The 24,455-nt window shown below is 49.6% G+C and overlaps 1 protein-coding gene across 1 annotated transcript in view; it reads right to left on the reverse strand.

Moving 5' to 3' along the window:
* SHB (SH2 domain containing adaptor protein B) overlaps positions 1-24,232 on the reverse strand; it is a 135,324-nt gene extending 111,092 nt beyond the window's left edge. Inside the window, exon 1 of the mRNA XM_019966233.2 lies at positions 23,470-24,232. Coding sequence (XP_019821792.1) covers positions 23,470-24,180 — 711 coding nt within the window. The 5' untranslated portion in view covers positions 24,181-24,232. The remainder of the gene's footprint in view (positions 1-23,469) is intronic.
* Positions 24,233-24,455: the final 223 nt, after the last annotated feature.

The following is a 24,455-nucleotide window of genomic DNA, read 5'->3' on the forward strand; positions in this document are numbered from 1 at the left end:
GTCAAGTTGTCCCACCCTCTCCTTCCCCCAATGTGTTCACAAGTCTGTTCTTTATGTCTGCAGGACTGATGTCTTAACTGCATTTCCCAAGCTAAAAACAATGAGTTGCATCTTTCCTGGAAAAGTGGTCTCTGGGGGATGAGCGGGTGAGAGCACTTAGCTGTGGGGCCAGCTGCCTTCAGAAGGGAGAAGCCCAAGGTGACCCAGCTTGGGAATCCAGAGCTGGACGAGCAGAAAGAAATCAAGAGGCCATGGTACTCCCTGCTCCCCTGCCACAGGAACCATCAACTGAGTCAGCAAGTCCTGGGAAGAGCCGGTCGGCTGCCTTTAATCCTCCCAGAACACGCTAGCATCAGGGAAAGCTCAGAGGGGCAGACCTTGCGTCAGGGCCGCAGCCCCTGTGCTGGAGCCAGCAAGCCAAGGCGGTGACATGGAGAGGCAGGCAAGTCCTGGCTCCGCCTGGCAGCCCACTTCAACCTGCCACTACCCATGAATTACAGGGAGGAGGCTGTGGCCAACTGGCTTCAAGGCCGGCCCTGCCTCTCAGGCACAAGGAAGCGCTTTGTGCAGCCCAACACCTCATTATCTGGCATCTTGGCCACACCGGAAAGGGCAAATAATGGGGTAAGCGTGACACATGTTGCACAGATGCCCCTCCCTGCACAAACCTGTCTTTGAGTCCCCACTGCCTACAGAGCAAGGGCTCAATTAACTCCTTAGTAAGGCATTTGTGGCCCTTCCATCTGGCCACAACAAATCCTTCCAGAAAAACCTCCTTCTAGTCTAATTCACTTATTCATTCAAAAAATATTTGTTGAGCACCTAGGTGCTGGGCACGATGCTGAAAGAGCTGAAGGATCCCTAAATCCTACCGCCCTGAGCCTGTGCAGATCACATGCAGGTCCCCAGCTGAGAGCTCTGCCTATGGAAGGTGCTCAAGGTTAGCTACCTGTTATGATCATCACCCCTACCTGTCCCTGAGGAGGGAGGAAGCTGCTCTTCCCACACGCCCACCTACCTGCCCTCCAGTGTCACCACCACACCAGAAAGGTGGGCACAAAAGTTACTCTGACTGTTGGAGGCCCACCAGGTGCCATAATTTAGAGTGTGCTGGCTGCTCTGGGGGGCACTGGGCTTTGGGGGTTTCCCTGTGCTGGAGTCACAGGAGGTTGGAGACTCTGAGGGGTTTGGAGCACACTGGATCCTCAATCAACCTCACTGAGGCCACTCATCTGACATGCATTTCTGGGTTCCTCCAGGTCGGGCCCTGTGTAAGGTGCTCCCACTGAGAAGGATGAAGAAGGTAAAGGTTAAAGGTACACAACAGGTGAGGGGCATGGAGGTAAAGTCCTGGTGGAAGGCAAGTGGCTTCCAACCAGCTAGCCAGGAGTCATGGAACAAGAGGGAACCTTTCACAGAGGTAAGGGTCAGCTTGAACATCAAGCTATGAGTAAAGACATGGAAGCTATGGAGACTGTTTAAGCCATGACATGTCTGGAGTCACTTTTGAAAGACAGAAGATGAAGGACTCATCTGGGGCTTCCCAGGCAGCACTAGTGGTAAAGAACCCTCCTGCCAATGCAGAAGACATAAAGAGATTTGACCCCCGGGTTGGGAAGATCCCTGGAGAAGGAAATGGCAATCCACTCCAGTATTCTTGGCCTGGAAAATCCCATGGACAGAAGAGCTTGGCGGGCTACAGGCCATAGGGTCGCAAAGAGTCAAATACAACTGAAGCGACTTAAAACAAAGGAGTGGCCAGAAAAGTCAAGACTCAAGCACTGTGGAATGTCAGGGATGGAATTTTTCTTCTGACAGCATTTGAAAAACCTGTAAGAGTAAGCAACTGGACACCCCATCAGTTTCTTACATCTTTATAAAGAGCCAGACAATACAACACGAGATCTCACACAGGACTACACAGTTGGAGGGGAAAGTAATACACTTTTAAAAGACATACTTTTTGACATGACAATGTGGGCTACTTCTGTGCAACTAAATATTGATGAAAGCTCTCATAGCGTCTTTAGGTCAGAGACAGCTTGCAAGAAATCCACGAGTATGGGGAGGAGCGGTGGGTGGGGAACTTCCATACAATCAGGAGGTCAAAACATGTACAAAACACAGAAGGAACAAGTCAACATGGGCTGTGATTATGAAGAGATGTGCCTAACATTTTATGCCAGAGGTCGGCAAAGTTTCTCTTTATTTATTTGCTTGACTTCGCTGGGTCTTAGTTGCAACACATGGAATTTTTTATCTTCACTGCAGCAAGTGGAATCTTTTTTTTTTAGTTGTGGCATGGGAGATCTTTTAGTTGAGACATATGGGATGGGATCTAGTTCCCTGACCAGGGATGGAGCCCAGGCTCCCTGCATGGGGAGGAGGTGGAGGGGGTGGCCACTGGACCACCAGGGAAGTCCCTGCAAAGTTTTGTTTTTATGAATACAGTTTTATCGAAACACAGCCATGCCCATTCATTTGTATATTATCTACGGGCACTTTCTAACAAAGAAAAAACTGAGAAGCTGCATGTTGTCCCTCAAGCCTCAAATACTTACCACCTGGCCCTTCACAGAAAGTTTGCTCTGCGTGGGAATGGACACAAGCAAGCAAGAACAAGAGCCCCCCACCCCTACCCTGGGAGGAACAACCTTGTCCCCAAAGCCCCTCTGAGTAGGGCCCCTGGTGAAGGCCACACACTTCTTTGAACATCTTAGGGTGGTAAATCTTCCATCCTTTAGAGTGTATTTGATTTTTGGAAACTGCCCAAGGCTTTTCAAACCAATTCAGGTGAAAAGGTGGGTGATCACGCCAAGGAATGAAACACGAGAGCTTGCCAAGGGCAGGACGCGTGCCTTAAACACTGGGTGAAATGAAATGGTAGTGAGAAATGTGGTTTCATTATAAAGTTGCATAACTTTATTTCTTGTGTCTCGTTAATTGGGGACAACAGTCATCTGATGTTCGGGCCTCAGCCAGATAGTAAAAGACCTCTTACAAGACCAACCGCATTCCACAGGCATCTGCAGTCTGGGATGGCTGTCCTGAGAAGTCTTTTACTTCTCCTAAAAAGACCAAGCCTGGTAACAGAGAATGCTTGGCCATTACAAATGGAGACACTGTTGCCCAGAGAGGAGATGGGACTTGTCCAAGCCACCCAGCCATGGAGCCTCAAGGTTTAATTCATCCAGAATAGTTAGAGTGCTTCAAGTTCTGAGTTAAAAGTTTAAATCAAAAATGTGTACATGCTGAACCCCTGGTCTCCAATGAGACAGGAATGTCAATAAAAACATGGAAATTTGACAGGCCTTGGCCATGTTCCCTGACCTGAGTCTGTTTTCTTATACAAAAAATGGACAATAATCTCCTTGAAGAGTTCCTGGAAGGATTACAGTTTAGTGATGCACCTAAAACACTCAGCAGAGTACAACATACAACGGGTTCTCAATACAAAGTAGCTCAGAATCTCTGATGCAAGGGCAAGTGCAATGGCAGCAACATTCCACCATCTTTACCCACAGTGGGTGGGCACACACACCCTCCCATACAGCAAACTCCAAGACTGCACAGCTTCAGTGGGCACTGCCCATGCATGGCCTCATTTGGCTCGCCTCCAGCAAGGCAGTTTACAGGGGGAAACTGCCATCTGCCTCTGGAGGAGCCATGCTCCCAGCTCGAGGGAACCGTCCCCTCTTTCAGGGACTAACTCCCATCAGCAGGACCACAGTTGTAAACACAGCACAGACAAACAGGAACCAAGAAACCAGAGCAGATGAAGAGCAGGTAACTCTGGCTTTTGGAGGAGGCCAGGATCGATGTCTTCTGAAGGGGCAAGGGAAAATCCCCACACCTCCCCTGGTGAAATAATGCCAGTAAATCCCTCCACGCTGGCCTCTCTCCTCACGTGTAACAGCCAAACATGCCAGCGGGAGCGAAGCAAGAGAGGGTATGCATCGAGGCTTCCGGTGCCTGGCTGCGCAGTTCTGATAACAGGGCTCTGCCCAGGCGAGGGCTGTGACCACAGACACAGACAGACGATGTCCTGATCCGGCACCAAGGGCCAGCGCTGGCACCATCCAGCAAGACTGGTGAGCTTATATAACAAAGGGCTTGTCATCACTTCCTGTGAGCCTCATCGCCCACATTCCAACACAATGAGACGCTCTCTCTGCCCTGGCTTTGAAGTTCAACAGCTCATTCACAAGGCTGGGCAGAGCTCTGCTGGGAGGCAGAGAGCCTGCACTGGCTCACCTTCCCATTCCCCTTGCCCTTGCCATGTCGTTAGTTTATTTGGGGAAAAAATGTGCCTTTGTGATTAGTGTTTGTTTTCAAAAACTGAAAAATATCCAACCTTATATGACAACTACTATTCACACTTGGGTCTATTTACTTCTGCCCCTTTTTCTACCTTTGTAAGTGGGAATGGAGTAGAAGGAGAATACAAGTATTTGGTTTTTTAATATCCTACTTTGAAAAAGTCTTCTGTGGTGAGCCTTTCCTCCACAGAAAGGTCTTTGACCCTTTGCAGTTGAGTTACTCAACCCAGCTTTGGATAGCCGCATTCCTTTCCACCATATGCGTGTGCCTTTCCCACAGCTGGATATTTAGGTGATTTCTACTCTTTCGTTTTTCCAAATGCTGTAGGATACTGGTAGCTAAATCACTGTGACTCTCTCCCTAGGGTAAACTCCTAGTGAGGCCACAAAGTAGCAGCTTCTCAGCTTCTCTGTGTTATTCCCTCAGTTTCCCATCACTCTTTCTGACCGGGAACCAAGTCTATAACATTTTTGAGGCAACTATGATTTATAAGGTCCTTGTGTATGTGTGCGCACAGGCTAAGTTGCTTCAGTCATGTCTGACTCTTCTGTGAGCCCACCAGACTCCTCTGTCCATGGGATACTCCAGGCAAGAATACTGGAATGAGTTGCCATTTCCTCCTCCAGGGGATTTCCCCACCCAGGGATCGCACCTGCATCTCTTACATCTCCTGTATTGGCAGGGCAGTTCTTTACCACTAGTGCCATCCAGGAAGCTCCATAACGTCCTTTTCAGTTCAATTCAGTTCAGTCGCTCAGTTGTGTCCGACTCTTTGCGACCCCATGAATTGCAGCACACCAGGCTTCCCTGTCCATCACCAACTCCTGGAGTTCACTCAAACTCATGTCCATCAAGTCAGTGGTGCCATCCAGCCATCTCATCCTCTGTCGTCCCCTTCTCCTCCTGCCCCCAATCCCTCCCAGCATCAGAGTCTTTTCCAATAGTCAACTCTTCGCATGATGTGGCCAAAGTATTGGAGTTTCAGCTTTAGCATCAGTCCTTCCAATGAACACCCAGGACTGATCTCCTTTTGGACGGACTGGTTGGATCTCCTTGCAGTCCAAGGGACTCTCAAGAGTCTTCTCCAACACCACAGTCCTTTTACATTGGGCTTACTGACTGACCTCATGATAGGGATGAACACCCTCATTTAAAGATGGGAAAATGGGCTCAGGGAGATGAAATGACTTGCCCAAGGTCATAGGCCCTCAACTTGAACCCAGACTAAGCCTGAGCAGCCACTGCTCCTTCACTGCTCCACACCACTTCTCTCAGGCCCCCAGGCCAGCGTGACAACAGGCATGACAGGCGTAGTTTACAACTGAGTGCACAGTGATCTACAATACACACAGCTTGCTACAAATCCCAGGGTCCACCTGTCTATGCTTGTCAGTCTTGACCAACCAACCACAGATCAAAGAAGGGAAACATCCATAGTTCTTCGACCACAGGGTTCAAGCGGTCTTTTGTTCAGCAATGGGGAAGGTTCGTTTTTACCACTAAAGAACTAATGAGTAGAAAATGGCTACTAGTGGCTGCAGGGATAAACTTGATAATGGCAATCCAACTCACTTCTTCCTGATTTTCAGCCGTGAATGCAAGATGACCTTAGATTTAACATTCAAACAAATCTTTGAAATTCATAAACACAGATCTTCTAAAGAAGCCTGGCTTCTTCCTAGGAGGGACGCTCTGATTTCCCTTCTCAAATTTTCTTAAAGAAAAGTCTGGGGAGCACAGGATGGCATGAATTTATTTCATTTCAGTACCCTTTGCAGATGTAAAATCTCTTTCCTACCTATCTGCAATGTCCCAGACAAAATGATCCTCTGATTGAATGAAGGCATACAACTGATATTTACTTGCAGGATAAGAAACGTTTGAGCACAGACAGAGCTACATCTGCTGAACTTGAAAAAAACTGCAGTGCTCCAAAGTACCTGCTATGTTGTAGAAAAATAGGTAAAACCAGAAGAAACCATCAAAAGCCACAGGCGTTATGATATTTTCTGGAATAACCATTCCCCAAAGGATCTGACATGTATTAAAAAAAAGGCATTTCTAGGAGAGGAATTAAATAGTTGTGGTGTTGTTGTTTAGTCACTAAGTCATGTCCTACTCTTTTGTGACAACATGGACTGCAGTCCACCGGGCTCCTCTGTCTATAGGATTTCCCAGGCAAGAATACTGGAGTGGGTTGTCATTTCCTTCTTCAGGGGATGTTCCCAATCAAGGGATCAAATCCTTGTCTCCTGCATTGGCAGGTGGATTCTTTACCACTCAGCCACCAGGGAAGCCCAGTACTTTCCAACGGAAAAAAAAAAAAAAACATGAAGAATGTTCCCTCACTCCCATCCACTGATTTCTTACTTCCAAACTCCTTATCCAGGGCTCCTCTGTAAGCTGTCACTATGCAATTTCTGCTTTCTCTGGAGGTTTCATGTCTGATCATTTAAAGGACTCTGAATACAAAGGGTTTGCCTGGATGGAAAAGAGTTCCTCAGCTTTTTAAAAATCAGGCTCACTTCTGCCTCAGTCTGTGTGTGATAAAGAACCAGAATCGAGGGTGCAGACAAAATTCGACCCCAGACACAGGCCTGGGGTGGGGCTCTGCACTTTGGCAACGCCAGGCCCAAGGCCTGCACGTCTGATCCGGGCCTTGACAGTGTTGTCAGCTGTCCTGCGGGTGATTCGGAAGTGATGACACCGATTCCCACCATCTTGTCACTTCACAGTCACGCCACAGATGGCTTTCAGACGGATCCTGAGCCCTGCAGAAGCTCAGTGAGCAGGAGCCGAGTGACAGCTGAATTCCCCAAGCGTGTGCCCCAAGCATGTGGCAAGAGCCCCCTGAGCTGGCCTGATGGCACATTATTCCTAGATCTTATTTACAAAGCATCTCTTCGGGAATTGGGAAGCATGCTCTGGGCCAGAGGGGCCCTCACATTCAGCAGTGAATGAGAGAGGAATTGGCCAGGGATCCTCAGGGGGCCCTTCAACTGAGACCAGCAACATCTTCATCTTCAACAAGGCTAATGTTTCTTCCCCCCAGGAACGCAAAGGCTCCTGAGCACTTACTGCTTCTCAGATCTCCTCCCATGAGGGACGTCCTCTGAAGGTCAGCATCCCAGCGGCAGCCAGAGTGCTGGTGCTCCCGTGTCCCTTTTGCATTCCTTTCTTCTAAAGGCTCTAACTGAACCAGCAGCAGCTTTACTGTGGCTCCTTTGACCTGCTATAGTGTTTGCCTGGACATCCTGGGATGCCTCCAGCTCCCCCCCAACCCCTCCCCTCAGGGGCTGCCATCAGATGGGAGAGCTGAATTTTGGTTTCAAGGTCAGGTGACTAGCTCTGCAGTGCCCCAGAACAAACACTGAGCACTCCCCTACCTCCTTCACCATGCACAACTTCCCTCAACAAGTAGCTGAGGTGCTGCCTGGTTCATATAAGACCTCTACCCACCCAGCTTTCTGGAAAGGCATGCGTGGAGATGCACCTCTGTTCCTGACCCAGGCCCCGGGACGCACGACCCATTTGACTCTGACAGAATGTGCACAAACACTCTGCTGGCCTGGGTTATTTACAAACTCCACAGACGGCACATCCCAGCTACTGATGACAGTGATTCAAAGACTCTATTCCCTAGACTCAGTTGATTTCCTTCCATTGACCATTGTCATCTGAGAGCCCCTTGAAGCATCAGTCACAGTAGTTCATGGCTGAAGGATGCAGACTGGGGCCAGGCCCTTGCTGCCTCTGCCTAAAGCATTTGATGTCCTCTTAACAGGGCTTCAGAGAAGGCAATGGCACCCCACTCCAGTACTCTTGCCTGGAAAATCCCATGGATGGAGGAGCCTGGTAGGCTGTAGTCCATGGGGTCGCTAAGAGTTGGACACCACTGAGCGACTTCACTTTCACTTTTCACTTTCATGCATTGGAGAAGGAAATGGCAACCCACTCCAGTGTTCTTGCCTGGAGAATCCCAGGGTCGGGGGAGCCTGGTGGGCTGCCATCTATGGGGTCACACAGAGTCAGACACGACTGAAGCGACTTAGCAGCAGTAACAGGGCTTCCCACCCTTAGACCCCACACTCACCCTCTCTAATCTGTCCTCTCTAATTCATCTTCTTAAGATACGAATGTCACCTCCCTGGCTCAGATGGTAAAGAATCTGCCTGCAATGCAGGAGACCCGGGTTTGATCCCTGGGTCTGGGTTGGGAAGATCCCCTGGAGAAGGGAATGGCTACCCACTCCAGTATTCTTGCCTGGAAGATTCCATGGACAGTGGAGCCTGGTGGGCTACAGTCCATGGGGTTGCAAAGAGTCAGACACGACTGAGCGACTAACACTTTTCAAGAAGCAGACAGATAGGTCTCCCTGAAGCAGAGATCGGATCTTATGCTCCACCATCTTTCACTACCCACAGAGGATAGGCCCAACTCCGCTGCCCGGCCCTTCAGGCTTTCTGACACCTGGCTTCATCTCTCTCTTGTATCTTTTCTGTCTTCTCACAGCCTCTTCTTTATTCACTGTGGACCACTCACAAGACCCCTCCCAGGAAGTCCTCACATCCACCAGTCTCTAAATATCCAGATCCTCTGTATCCAAGAAGGCCTGCCTCATGCGCCCCCTCCTCCATGAAGTCTTTCTGATGCTCCTTTGGCAGCATTATCCTGAGAAGACACATGCAGAGTACCTGGCCCAAACCAGATGCTTTATCATCAGTAGAGTTACAGCTTTCAAGTGGTCTGGTGTCATGGTTTTGGGACCACCAAATAATACAAGAACTGACCTCTGTCACTGTTCTCTATAACTGTGTAGCACAGAGGTTATGGGCAGACAGAAGCCAGACTAACTTCCTGGGCTGGACACCTCCATCTGCAGCTCTGCCCATTACTAGCTATGCCACCTATGACAAGGTACTTATAAAAAAAAAACAAAAAACACATCTGTTTGCCCCAGTTTCTCCATCTATAAAATGGGACTCTTAATAGAACTTGCATTCTGGGGTGTGTCACGAAGTTCAGTAAGTTAATATTCGTAAGCACTTAGAAAGGAGTGGTAATCCAGGTAGATCCAGGTAGTTATTACTTCTACTGTCCCACTACAGGGAATCATGGGTCAACCACAAACTATCAAGGACAGGGTCACTTTTTGAGGACAACCTCACCAGGCCAGAAAGGGAAGTCCCACTAGCTTGACTGTGGGTGTCGGAAGCCCAGAGTTTGAGGCTGGGCTCAGGTCCAGAACAGTTTGTGGCCCAAAGAATTCATAAAGTTCTTTCCACACGCCAAGCATTGTGCTTAGCCATTTAAACAAATAATTTTATTATGACCTTATGTATTGCCCCTGAACCTTATCTCCAGAATGTTACCTCATCTGTAAAAAGGCGATTCTAATAGGACCACCTCAAAGACCAGCCCTGAGGATCACGCACAGAAACTGTTCCACAGGTGCGAGGCACAGGGTGAGCAGTCAGGAAACACCACCTATTATTATCACACCCACGTCAGGACAGATGGGGCATTCCAGGCCTGAAGAAACTAATCACTTGTCCCAAAGTACTAAGCTTCTGAGACCAGGAGCCACGATTAGCCCAGACTTCTGACCCCACAGCCAGTACTCATTTCACATCGCCACAGCAGACATCACTAGGGTCCTGCCGTGCTTGAATCAACAGCTCTGGGCACTTGTGGTGAGTAGTGTCACTGGTTACCTCCACAAAAGGCGAAGAACCCGGACCAAGAATACTGGGCCCCCAGCACCACCCCACTCTCACCTGGGCAGCTGCTGCTCCGCTTGCTGTTTGCTCAGCACTGAGGTCCTGATGGCAAGATCCCCCTGGCCCCTGCTCCCCGGGAACATACTCCTGCCTGCTGCTTTATTGTTCTCTTTGCCTTAAGAACCACCCCCCACCAACACCCCCGCCCCACTGCCCTGCTCCTAATGCACCTGGGAATCGAATCCAACCATGCGCCACATTCAGTCACACTACGGCATGATTAACTCCTCAGTGTCGACCTCAGCCCACCCACTCAGAACCCGCTCTGTGGCCTGCCACTTCCTGCCCAGGAAGCTCCCGGACTGGGGTCCACCAACGCCCTCCACACTTGTGATGCTAAAGGGTACTGGCCCTCAGCAGTTGGTGTCCTGGCTGGGAATCCGGCTCTGTGGGGAAATAGTACAGCCTGCAGCTTCCGTCTGCCTTTGAAGATACGATCACACATCTGAGGGTCGTCATGTGGAAGACATAAGGTTAGACTGGTTCTGCTTGACCTCAAAGAGCCCAAGTAAAACAATAGCAGAATCCACAGAGAGAAACAAGTCAGCCAGCAGAGTGCCCATAAACACCAGGTACTCAACAAACCTGTACTAAATTGGAGGGGATAGCAGAAAAAACTTGAAGGCCCAGCTGTGCAAAGGAGTGTCTGGTTATGTGACAAATCCTCTCATCACTGCACATTTTCAGGCACAGGTGTAGGAGGGTTGGACTGGGTGATCTCCAAGCTCCCTGGGAACCCCAAACCAAGTCTAGGATAGTAACTTGCAACTTTAGCTCCACGGCAGAATCATTGGGGGACCTTTCAAAACTACTGATGTCCAGGTTCTGTCCCCAGAAACTGTGGGGTCATTAGTTTGGGGTGGAGCCCAAGCGACTAAAACTTTTGAGAAATGCTCCCCCGGTGATTCTAATAGGCTCAGGGCTGGTCTAGGTAGAGCCTGTTGACGTGGTGACACCCAGCATAGTGAATCAGGCAGATACTCTCAGCTCCTTAGAACCATACAGATGTTATTCCGTGTTCAAAAATCTGCATTTTTTCCCCCCTGATTTATTCACCATGAACGCTCCTGGGTTTAATCTGTTCTGTCAACACCAATACATTAATGTCACAAACCCCAAGGCAGACACTGCAGAATGGATTATCCTGACACTGGCCTGAGCCAGGAAAAGAAGAACGTGCCACAGAGATTGGGAAAGGTTCTCTCACTAACTGAAGACATAAGGACTTCTGGGTTGAGGGGACAGAAAAGGCTGGGGGTGGGGAAAGAACTCTGTAAATTCATGTCACTTGCACTGGAGTTGGGTGGGTGTGAAAAAAAATTTAAATGACTAAAATAATATAGTCCCCCCACGCCACATCTTTAAGTTCTCCCCATCCTTCCAGTGTGAGCTCGGCTACTTAAGGTCTGTGCTAAAAAATGCCTGCTGCATGAATGACTGAATGGTATGCACTTTTCTCACAAACATCACCACTGTGTAAAAGCTGAAACAGACACACTCAAATAAGGCTGCACAGGCAGGGCAGACAGTAAGTGGCTGCCCCAAAATACATCTAGGCAGCCAGCCCCCTGGTCCTTGAGGGGGAAACTGACTCCAACAGAGGTGAGGCGAAGGTTTCCTGGCCTCATCCCAGAAAAGCTCTGGCATCAGATCTGGCATCCAAAGTGAAAGCTCTGGCATCGGATCCAGCACCCAAAGTAAAGTGCTATTACCCGGTTACTTTCCTAAGGTGTCAGGAGTTGAATGTGTAATAAGTGCACGGGTATCTACAGATGAAAAGTGTCATTTTATAAAGACAGGTGAAATCATCATTATCATAATAGTTGATGAGAACATAACACAGTCAGCGTTGAGACGGAGTCAAAATATTGAAATCTAAAAAGGCAACCCGAAGAAATACAGAGAGCTGATAGAGCAAGCACGGAGGAGAGGATGTCCAGACACAGACTGGTCATTCAGAAAAATAAAATTACCTACCTTGTACTCTGAAATCAAACTCCAGATTAAAATGTCAATGTTAAAAAAAGAGAGAAACCATCAAAGTACTAGAAGAAAGTACACTGGAGTACAGAAAACTTCTGTAAGCAGCACACTGGCTACACTGTGTTAAGCATCAAAATGATCCAGGAATAGAAAACAAATAATTCAGTGTAAACAACCAAAGCAATCACTGGATACAGGGCTGAATGGCAAATCACAAACTTGTAAAAAATATCCTGCAATCTAAGTGGCAGGCAAGGGACTGCCATCCTTAATCCACAAAGAGCTCGTATAAATCAATAAAATGATAAACCCTATGGCAGAAAAGATGGACAGATAGAAACACACAGTTTTGGAAAAGAGACACCCGTGGTAAACATGCATATGCACTAGTAACCCAAGAAGCTGCAAATTAAACTAAACTGCATTACAGTAAAGCAGGCAAAACTTGTAAGGCCTTTCTAGAATACAATTTGAAAGCCTGTATCAAAATGTTTATCTTTCTACTCAATTCTCCTCTGGGAATCAATCCCAGGGAAATAATCACAGACTTATTTATGCAAAGAATTAAGTTACAAAGATGTTCATTACAGCACTGTTAAATTAGTGAAAACTAGGAAGAGCCTAAATAGGCAAATAGAATACTATACAGACATTAAATTATTGCTGTTGAATGTTTAAAACAATGTAGACATCTTTCCATGTCATTAAGTGAAAAGTAGATAGATACACACAATATTGATTTTTGTGAAGGAAAATACATACACACATAAAGCACTGAAAAAGGTTAAATGGAAAAACAGTGAAATGTTAAAGCTGTTTCTTTGAATTGTAGAACTGAAGTTGGTTTCTATTTTAGTCTTGCTTATCTGCATTTTCTATACCAAACCTTGTCTTAGTTTTGTTGAAGGGGGAAGAAAAAAGTTAACACAGAGTTAAAACAGTTAACATTGGTGGTGGTTTAGTCACTAGGTCATGTCCGACTCTTGAGACCCCAGACTCCTCTATCCATGGGATTTCCCAGGCAAGACTACTGGAGTGGGCTGCCATTTCCTTCTCCAGGGGATTGTCCCAACCCGGTGATCGAACCCACGTTCTCCTGCAATGCAGGCGGATTCTTTACTGCTGAGCCACTGAAATTTATTTTAAAAATCCAAGTTTACTGTTCTGAGGAACTGCCCAGAACACAGGCAACTGGCATCTGCCCCCCACAGGAGGGCAGGTAGGGGCCGCATCATTCTGAGAATGCCACGCAGGCCCCAAACCACATGCATGGCTTTGGAATGCACCGGGGGGATTACAAGGCTGTCTGGCTTTCTGAGAGTGCAAGTCCCAGAAAGCAGAGAAGCTTCACTTTGAAGAACTTTTGGGACATTTTTATTTTTAGAATTTAGCCATGGCCTGGAGAAGCCAGGAAAGTTCCATTCCTCCTACTTCTGTTTGCCTCTCCCCGATAGCCCACGTTCTGGTGAGCCCCAGACAAGAAAGAACTTTCCCAGCAATCACAACTACCCTGCATTGAAATGTTCTGCTGAGCAAAACAGGCACGCTCCAGCCTCATATTCACCCTGTCATCCTGCCCTAGTGCCGAGCTCATTGGAGAAGGAAATGGCAACCCACTCCAGTGTTCTTGCCTGGAGAATCCCAGGGACAGGGGAGCCTAGTAGGCTGCCGTCTATGGGGTCGCACAGAGTCGGACACGACTGAAACTACTTCGCAGCAGCAGTGCCGAGCTCAGGCAGACAACACGGCAGGTGGCCTCCTTGTTCAGAGAATTGGGGCAATTTTCAACCAGGAGAGGTGGCCCTTTACACCCAAGCCCGTGCCTCCTCCTTTTATCACGAACAATTCCACTAGGCAATCTGGAGGCTCTGGCCACAGCTGCTTGAATCCAGCAGGGCTCTCTTCCCTATCTCAGTCACTGCAGACAGGACCCCTTCTGTCTGGGATGCCCCATGTGCACCCTCCTCTGGACCCAGCTCCCAGATGACTTCCTCTTCCTGGTGGTTCTTCCCAGCCCCTGACAGAGGCTACTATGCTTCAGAGCATTTATGGCTCTTAATCCCGGACTCACTTGCTGCATCAACTCTGGCTGGACTGTGACTGCACCGCCGGGGTCCTATTCGTCTTGGCTAATGGCAATTCATCCTTCTAAACGCTCAAGTTAAAACCTGGAGTCATCGGCGACTCTCCTCCCCCATCAGATCTCATACTTCCTCTGTCAGGAAACCCTTTAGGACGTGTCCTGAATCCAGTCTCCTCTCATCACCTATCACCAGCGCCCCAGTTCCTGTGGCTGAAGGTCACCTTAGTTGGCCCTCTAGCTGGTCTCCTTCTATCTATTCTCCACGAGGCTGCCAGAGTGATCCTTTTGAACCCCAAAAGCCAGATCATGTCATTGCTCTGTTTAGAACCTCCACTGACTTTCCACCTCACTCAGAGTTAAAGCTAGAAACCCTTTTAGCGCCTCCAAGACCCAAAGCTCTCAGCCTCCCCATCCCAACTCATCTCAGACCTCTCATCTCCCCACTTCCTCCCCACCTGCTCCACTCAGTCATGCGATCTCCCTGAAGCAGCCAGGCGTGCTCCTGCCTTGGACTTGTGCCCTGACTGTTCACTCTGCCTGGAATGTACTTCTCTCTCCGAGCCGTGTGAATCATACCATCACACCCTTTAGCAAAGCCTTCTGAGCATCCATTTGAAGCAGTTCTCCACCCCAAACTCAGGCCCACCCCAGATTTATTCTTCTCTACACTCTACCCGACATACTATATTTGCTTGAATCCTCTCCTGAGAGGGCAAACTCAGGGGAACATGAATGTTTATGTTTTGTCCATACTGTAGCCCCAGCATCTAAATAGAACAATACCCAGCAGGTAACCTACTCTCACGGAGAAGGCGATGGCACCCCACTCCAGTACTCTTGCCTGGAAAATCCCATGGACGGAGGAGCCTGGTAGGCTGCAGTCCATGGGGTCTCGAAGAGTCGGACACGACTGAGCGACTTCACTTTCACTTTTCACTTTCCTGCATTGGAGAAGGAAATGGCAACCCTCTCCAGTGTTCTTGCCTGGAGAATCCCAGGGACGGGGGAGCCTGGTGGGCTGCCATCTATGGGGTCGCACAGAGTCGGACACGACTGAAGAAGTGACTTAGCAGCAGCAGCAGCAGCAGCAGCAGCAACCTACTCTCAACAATGTCTGTTGAATGAAAAGAAAGGACCTGACGTGGCCTCTCATGGCCCAGCTGAGGACTTGGGAGTCCAGCCTGTAAGTGAAGGCCCAGCAGTGCACCAGAAGTACCCATCTCCCCACCAACCCACCCACCTATCAAATCATTTTTCCACTCACTGGCCTCGGGAAACCCCTTTCTGACCATTACTCTAAAGTTTCGCTTGGAAAACTCAGGGCCTGAGTCATTCTCCAGGGCTCTGACTAATTCTCGCTCCATCCCTTGAACCCACCTCCAAGATCCTCCCTCTACAGCATAATGGGAAATCCAGAGAGTTCCCCTTGGAGAAAATGGAAAGGAACTGAATGATTTAGAGGAAAATTCAATTCTTCCTAGCTCATCAGTTGAGAAAGCGCAAACTCTCAGGAAGCCAGTGCCTCCGAAAGTGAAACATTAATAGAAATATTACTGGAAAATACCAGACAGGAAGAGAAGGAAAATTCCATTGTGGAAGCAAGATCCTCTGTCGACGTTCCTTAATGGTCTCAATAACTTGCTTCAGAATCAAAACAGAAAGAACCGGAAATCCATCAGGCTGTCACCCTTCCTCTGGACTGGAGCTTTGGCCAAAACATCTCCACATCACCCCGGCACAAAGGGCATTAGACTCAGAACACAAGGTCAACAGCCTGGCTGCTGTGTTGGCTAGTACCTGCTGTGAGGCAGGGCAAGCTCCATTCCTTCTGGGACCCTCAATATTCCATCTGTAAAATGGGGGTTACAGCACCTTCCTCAAAGAGTGACTCTGACAATTAAGTTAATTATGGGTGTGAAAGATTCTTTTAAGCTTTGGAATACTTATGCAAATGTAGGAATCTGTAGGTCCTACAATGCTAACAGAGGAGATTTTTATAAGAGTTTAAGTCTAGCCACAAATAAGGCAGAGAAAATTAAGGCATGAGATTGTGCAGCCTGAGGTGCTATGGCACAGTGGTTCAAAACAAAGACCCTAAATCTGGTTTCAAGGCTCACCTCTGCCATTTACTGGCAAGGTGACCTTAGATAAGTTACTTAACCTCTCTGCCTCAGCTCTCTCATATGTAAAAGGGGAATGACAGTAGCATCTACTCAAAGGACTTTGGTGAGCAGTATGACTAATTCTGCTCTTGTGGAACGCTCCTTCAACTCGAGTGACTATTTCATGATTCAAGTGCCTCCTCCTCCAAGAAGCCTTCCCTGCTTCCCTCAGTTGAAATGAACCTCCTCCTGACCCTGCTTCTCCTTTAGTTCCATGGAGTCAAGGCTCTGCTCAGGACAGCTTCTGTGCCAGGATGGCTCCCAGCTCACCCACACCACTCTGTTTACAGATAAACTGCCACACAGAGCTGTGTGGTCCCAGTGTCCTCACCAGAAGATAAGCTACTTGTGGGCAGGCACTACCCCTCCCCTGGCTTGTCCCTGTTACGCACAAAGCTTCTGACAGTGGCCTGCATATGGCAATTTCCCAGTCAACACAAGCCAAGCAAGGTATAAGGCAGGCAGGGTGGCAGACACCACTGGCAGCCTGTCTCCATCCTGCAGGAACAGCCCCTCCGCTCAGAGAGTGGGCGGAGATGCCACCATCAGCCAGCCAGCAACCCAGCTTTCTGCTTCAAAGCCACAAATCCCAATTTATTTTCTAGGGCGCCGCCTGACCTCTCCCTTTGCCACAGGCCACTACCACTTGGCTCTCCCATCCCAAGAGGAGAAAGTCAACCCCAAGTGAAACTGTCCAAGGGAGCGCCTGACCACAGGCATGTTCAGCTTTGCTCAAATGACCAGAGGAACGCACACCTTTTCAAGTTTGCCTTTTAACCCCTACTTTATGGGTCAGAAATGCTTTGGGGTTGGGGAGAGGACGATATCAAGGCTTGGGGGTTAAGTCTAGGGAAATCAGTTATGTTCTGAGGTGGTCAGATTAGAAGACAGTCATCTGATTTCCTTCGAGGACACTTAGGTTCTTTGTTGACAAGGGCCAAGGTATTGGGGTTTTGTGGGGTTTTTTTTCCCCTTAAAAGAGCACACATGCAGTCTCACCAATCCTTCAATGAGAAGACATGACAGTTACAAGACACACGTTTTGTGCAGCTGTCCCTTGGGAAGTGCCAACTCTGAGCATGGAATTTCTCTATGAAATAACTCGGGTGCTGCATTAACATCTCATTTAGGGAACTCAGAGTGAGATGAGGGAAGGGGAGAGAAAAGCTGGCTCAGGGGCCCCTTTGGGGACCACCAAAGCCCAGACTGAAAGAGATGGGAATTGGGAGGGGGTGGTATAAGAAGAGGAACATTAAGGGGAAGAGGAGACATACAATGCACATTTCAGTAAATATCAGAGCTTTACTATCTCTATCTAAATCACTGAAAGGAGTTGAACAAATTGATAAAAAGCATACAGGCTTGTAATTCAGACTGAACAGGTGTAATCCTGGCCCTGTCACTTAGTAGTTTTGTGACATTAAGCAAATCAATACCTCTAAGCCTCAGTTTCTTTATCTGTGAAATGGGGCAATAGTACCCATGGTAGAGCAATAGCACTAAACTCCCTGATTAATGGCCCGCCTGTATCCCTACCCTCTGCCACAGGACTTCACAGCTTCCCTTCTCTCCCTGAATACTGACTGGCCTTATAACTTGCTTTGGTCAACAGAAAGCAGCAGAAGGAACAGTAGGCCAGTTTCTAACTTCAAGAAACTGTATGGGCTTCTGCAATTTCTTGGAACCCTGCCACTATCATATGAACAAGGCTAACTTGCTGGAAGATGAGAGATCACATGGAACAGAGCCGAACTGAGGCAGCCAAGGCCATCCTAAACCAAACACGTACGACAGCCCAGCTAGGACTGGCAGGGCTACATACCCACTCCACACTGACCATAGATGCCTGAGTGAGCCAACTGAGGCCAGAAAAACTACTCAGTTGACTTGTGGGTTCATGGATAATAATAAAGACTTAACATTTAAATCAGGGGTTGGAAATTGCAGACCACAGGCCAGCTGCCTATTTTTGTTAATAAAGTTTTATTGGAACACAGCTATACTCTTTAGTTTATATATTGTCTGTATGCTTTCAAGCTACAATGGCAGAGTTGAATAGTTGTGATGGGGGCTGTCTGGCCTACAAGCTAAAATTACTCACTAACTGATTCTTTTGCTAACCTCTGGTTTACAACCACCGACTTTGGAGTAACTTGTGATGCAGCAATAGCTAACAGATACAGTACCTAAACCCCTTCTAGGGTGACTGTGAAGATTAAATGATCAATTAAGTGGTCAGCCTGAAGCCTGGAGAATCTATTTCTTTTCTGAGGAATCGATGGGAAAAACTGGATCTGATATGCAGCATTTCTCTCACACTACTTTCAAGGGACAGGACTTCAAAGTGTTCCAAGCCAAACCACAGCTACCAAGCTTGGTCCTTACTTTTTCAATCAATTACTTTCTAAGAACTGGAGAATGTGGCTATTAACCAAATGGAAAATGACTCTCAGCTCATGCTTCACCCTGGCTTCAATGAAGCTACACATCAATGATTTGATATGAAAAGGACACAAAGACCCCAATTCCCAACTCCTCCAAAAGATACATGAGACATTCTCTTGTTTCGCAGCTCCAACCTCTCTCTACAATTCCCCCACCACACCCACCTTTCAGAGCCTCCATCCATTCTCTTGGCACCAGCTTCTACCTGGAGAAGCTCAAATGCCACCACCTCATGAAAGCCCTCCTTGAATTCATAGACAGAGTTGTAAATTCCTCTCAGCCCTCTGCACACACTGCTGTTCTGGCATGCCTCATGCTGTGACACTGCCTTATTACCCGACTGTCTCCCAGACTAGACCTTAAAAAGCTCATGTTCAACTGCAGACTGAGAAGCTTCCCTCAACTCGCCACCACTTATTCTCTGTGAGGTACCCCCTGCCTCGTATGCTGCTCAGAAACTGTTCCTGAGTATTTAAAAAAAAAAAAAATTTGAACATGATATTATTTATTTCTTTGGAAGCATGTTATTTAACTCAACTCTGTGGATGCTGACAAAATACAAAGTGTTGGTACACATCGGCATGTATTTAAACTTGGGAAACTGATGTCATGGTGCATCTCGACTTTCTTAGTTGCAGTGGAAACATTTACTTAATTATGATAAAAGAAACAAGACTTCAGCAGAAAACCTAAGTGGATAACACTTGTCTGGCTGCACATAAGGAGACCTACCAAGTTACTGGCCTCTTTGTCATCATTATTTTTTTTTATAAAGACAACCTGAGGGAATAATATTTCCACCAACTAAAGTTTTGTATTTTCTTTCCAGGAGCTCAAGTCCTCACTGTCTCTCACTGGGACTATATTGTAATTGCCTCCCAACTCCAAACCCATCAACCCCAGCCTGGGATGCTCCTCAACCATGGCTCTGAGTCTATTATTTTCCTGATTCAACAGTCTTCCAGGCTTTCCCTGTGGGGTCCAAACTCAGGCCTCCACCTATCTCACACTGTCATCTCTCATTTTCCAAGTGAGGCCCACTGCAAGGAAGCTTTCATTTCCAAAAACACTCTCCACATTAAGGTTTTATATATGTACATGCACACACACACCAACACACAGACATACATGCATGCACACACAGATGCATGTACACAGCACATACACCTAAGGGCTCCCATAGGCTGCAGTCAGCCTTTCCTTGCGCTGAAATTCCACTTCCATCCCTAGATCCAACTCAAAGCTGCCTCCTAGGTGAAGATCTCACTAAATTCCCGAAGACAAAAACACTGGGAAACAAATGATGAAAAGGTGACGGGTGTCAGCAACCTTCAGAGGCTTAGGCCAAAAATTACTGCCAAGTCTTTTTGCAGCCTTTATTCCTTCCTCCTAGCTTGTCCTTGTACTGAGAGATCTCTGAGCGCAAAATATGTGCTGGGTAAAAGCTGGTTAAATTGAAAACAGACTCTCTCTTCCACGTGATTCTAAAAGGGAAACTACCCTAAACTGGAGACTGGCTGGTAGCAGGGTATATGTAGCCAGGTGTGCATGTGCCCCGGGATTCACCTAGGAGAACAGTGTCAGAAGGGGGCACAGGTACTGAGGGGGGCAGAAGGGCCCCCAAGATAAAGGTGGGTGGGAGGTGGCAATGGAGGCCCTGAAAGGAGGATTTGTGGACATAGCTCCTAGTCCCACGCCACAGTAACTTCCCAACATAGGCCAACATTAAAACACAGGTCCCCACACAGCTGGGGCATTCAACAGCCCTATGGGTACTTGTTCTATTCCCTAACAACTGATAAGAGGAAGCTGGGCCAGAGATTAAGTGGGCTGGAAGTACGTTTTCCTGGATCCATGGGTGAGGGGCAGAAGGCGGACTCTAGTGTGTTCAGGGCTGGACCTGCAGTGTCCCTGGCTTCCAAAAGCTGTCTGGCTGCAAATAATGTGAAAACCAGGCTACCGCCTGGCTGCTTGACCAGGAACACAGGGTAGGTATTGGCCCGGGACTAGGTGGCAGCTCCACAGAGATCAGAGATGAAGAGGGCACCCGGAGTCTCTGCATCCCAAAGCAGCTCCAACCAGAAGACCCAGAGGGAGGGTTATGAAGCCACTGTTGCGTAGGTGTGGTCCCAGGATCAGCTGCAAAAGATCACCTGAGAATTTGTTAAAGATACACCTTCTCAGGCCCCATGTGTTTTAACCAGTCCTCCAGGTGCTGGTTTGAGAACCACTGCATAGTATGACCCTCCCTGTTTCTTCCTCTTACTCGCCAGAAAGAATATCTGGCAGTTGCAATCCCTCTGACTCTGAAGATGGCAACAACCTCTTAAAAGATCAAAGGGCTCAAAGTCACAATCTAGTAGGTGAAGTGCACTCCAGAGAGATCTTTTTTAAAGAAACCATATCTGCTCATATGATTCAACAGCTAAATCTCCTTGCTGTGCTTAGGTTACAAGGTTCTCCCCGACCTGGGACCTCCTGCCCCTCTGGGGTCCTGCCCAACTCTAACCTTTCAATTCCTGCCACAAGGCCTTTACCTTCAATCCCCTAAAGCAGGTTCTCTTCTGCAGCCAACCATAACAGTGGTCCTCCCTGGCCACCTCCCATTAAGCTCTGCCATCACAGCACTCATCATGTACACCGCAGCCTGAACCACAGTAGTCACTGGACCCTGCTCCAGGGCCCAGCAGAGGGGAGCAAAGAAGAACTGTAAGAAACATCCGGTGGAACAAAGCCAAGTTTTCAACACACTTAACACTCCAGCTATTAAACTTAGTGTTCCTCAGTATTTGAAATAGTCTTATTTATAGTTAGGAAAAAACATTTACTAAAGTTTTGAAAACCATAAAGAAAGATTCTAGTGAGTAGGCAGAACCACAAGCAGCAGGAGAGAAAGGAGATTTGCCCACCTGGGAGGTGGTCATGGAATAACAAGGGAATGGTGGGATCTCTCTGGAGAGCTAGGCTAGGCTATCCTTCCATTTTCAGAGACTCCAGGTTCTCCCAGATCAGCACCTAGCCAAGCCTGGGCCACACAGAAGGCAGCAGGGAGCCTCTCTGCTGTTTCCCTTACAGATGGACTACAAACCCATAATCCTGGGGGCTCCCAGGGAAACCTCCTCTGCCCCCAAGGCAGCACCAAGGTGGCCACCCAGCTCCTAGCTCTTGTCATTTAGGTGTGGCACCCCAAGTGCTTAGGAAGCCCAGAGTCCATGCAGATGCATCCCCAGACTGGCCCCAGAGGGAAGTGGAATCCATAAGTTACCCATGCTGCCTTCAACAGACCCAGCAGGAGGTATGCTAGGGGGACCTGGGACCCTGGGGAGAGGAAGTCAGGCAGAAAAATTCAGGAGGGGCACCAGCTTACTTCTCCTGCCTGGAAAACAAAAAGTTACCTTCCCAAGCACCATCTGGGAAGTAGGGGCCTGTCTCCCTCCTGTCTGGAAATCCAGTCCTAAAAAAAACGCAGACTCTATCAGTTTCCCCCAGCCCACATCTGGGTGAAAAGTTTACCTTTGGGAGAAAGCAGGGCGGTGCCGGGGAAGGAGAGGGACAGCAGTCTGATAGCCATCACAGGGCACTGGGCCTCAGATGTAATGAAAGCACTGCCTTCCACCAGAAGTAGACAGAACAAGTATTATTTTATGGGGGAAAGGAGGGTGTCACAGGAGTGTGAAGGGGGAGGAGAGGGCCCAGTCTGGCTGTAATTAACTAGACTGCTCCAAAGGTCCGGGGGATCAAGATAGTCTCATCTGTTAGGGAGGAGAGTGTACAAAATCGTCCCCCTCATCCTTGGGGCTATAAAGGGTAAGGTCAGGAAGGAAGATGAGGATGGGAGGGGTGGTCTCCTTCCAGCTGGCCCGGTAGGCGGACCCCTCCCGGGCCAGGCTGGAGGAACTGACAGGTCGAAGTGGAGCGCTCTTGTAGACCAGCGCACTTCAACCGGAAAAGCACGCGTGGGGGTTGGGGGGTGGGGGGGCGTGTTTCGCGGTACAGCTCAAGTACAAAAGGCTGCCCCATTTGGAAACCTGGCGCGGGGGGTGGGGCAGGGCAGGGCATTTAGAGGGATTTACATATATCCGTTCAGAGACAGCCGGTCTGGATCTGCCATCGAAAATGTGTAATGTCCGGCGGGTCCCTTCCCAGCTCTAGACCTCAGTTCCCATCTATAAAGTCAGGGGCGAGTGGAACGGGGGTAGACAAGAATAAACTCTCTTCTAAATACGTGAAGGAAATGGCAACCCACTCCAGTATTCTTGCCTGGAAAATCCCATGGACGGAGGAGCCTGGCGGGCTACAGTCCATGGGGTCGCAGAGTCAGACATGACTGAGCCACTTACACTTTAAATACGTAAGGGCTCTGACTCTCTGACTTTCCTCCTCGAGGGGCTGGTTGGCTGTTTCTTGGACCAGGCTGGGCAGAGAGCTCTCTGGTCAGGATACTTCCAAAGAGGGCACCTGGCTGTGGGTTCAGATTGAGGACCTTCGGGAAGCAGCAGCGTTAAGAGGCTGTGTCAGGAAGCCAATGATTGGGGACAAAGCGCGTGCAAGGAGGCAGAATTTGGTAGCATTGTGGGAGGCCTGACCTCGGGTCCTAGCCCGAAGTGGATGTAGGAACTCGAAACTAGAGCGGTGCCTCAGTTTCCCCGTGCGCACAGTGGCTCTGGAACCTCTACTGAGGCCAAGGGCGCCTTACCTTGTCCTTCTTGCCGGCACCGCTCTCCTCCGCGGCCGAGGCGCCGCACTTGTTGAGCAGTTTCTTGCCTCCGCAGGCCGTTGGGCTCCAGGTACGGCCGCCGGAGCAGGCGCCCCCTGGGGGGTCCCCGGCACAGCCCGCGGCGCTCTCCACCTTAATAAGGCGATGCTTCGGGGAGATGTAGCGCACTTCGGCCGGGGTGGCGGGCCGCCGCTCGCTGCTGCTGCGGTAGAGGTGCGGGGAGCCAGAGGACGAGGACGAGGACGCGGCGGCGCCCGCGCCGGAGGAGGCGCAGCAGCAGCCCGCGGCGCCCGACGCGGACGAAGCGGAAAAGGCGCGCTGGCTCCCACCCGGTTCCCCGCCGCCGCAGTAGTCCAGGCGGCACATGGCGCGCAATTTGCGCAGCGACGAGCCGGGCCCGTTGTAGGGGTCCTCAAAGTCGCGCTCCTTCTGTGCGCGGTAGGCGCGGATCAGGTCGCTCGTGCTACCGCTGTCGTCGGGCAGCGATCCCGACGAGGCCGAGAAGCAGGAGGCGGCGGCGGTACCGCAGGACGCGGAGGCAGCCGCGGGGGCCTGCGGCACGGCCTGGGGGGGCTGCGAGGGCCGCTCGCCTCGGCGTCGCTGCTCGCGGTAGTCGGGCCGCGGCGGTTGCGGGGGGCTCTTGGTCTTGCTGTTGCCCAAGCTGAAGTACTTGTTCAGCCACTTGGCCATGGCGAGAGGCCGCCTAGGGCCGCGGCGCGGGAGCCGGGTCCGCCGCCGCGGCCATTCGGGGGGCAGCGATGCCGCCCAGGTCCCTTGGCGCCCCGGCCCCGGCCCCAGCGAGGGGCGTCCGGGGCGCCCGCTCCCGACGCCAAGTTCAAGTTCTCTCCGCTGCCTCCTGCCGGCCGCTCCCCGGCTCCGGCAGCTGCAGCACCGCCCTCCGCCTCCGCCGCGCGCCGCCGGGGCTTTGGATCTCCTGCCCCTTGCGGGCGCGTCTCATGGGATCC

Source organism: Bos indicus, chromosome 8 (assembly GCF_029378745.1).
Source record: "Bos indicus isolate NIAB-ARS_2022 breed Sahiwal x Tharparkar chromosome 8, NIAB-ARS_B.indTharparkar_mat_pri_1.0, whole genome shotgun sequence".
NCBI classification, from domain to species: Eukaryota; Metazoa; Chordata; class Mammalia; order Artiodactyla; family Bovidae; genus Bos; species Bos indicus.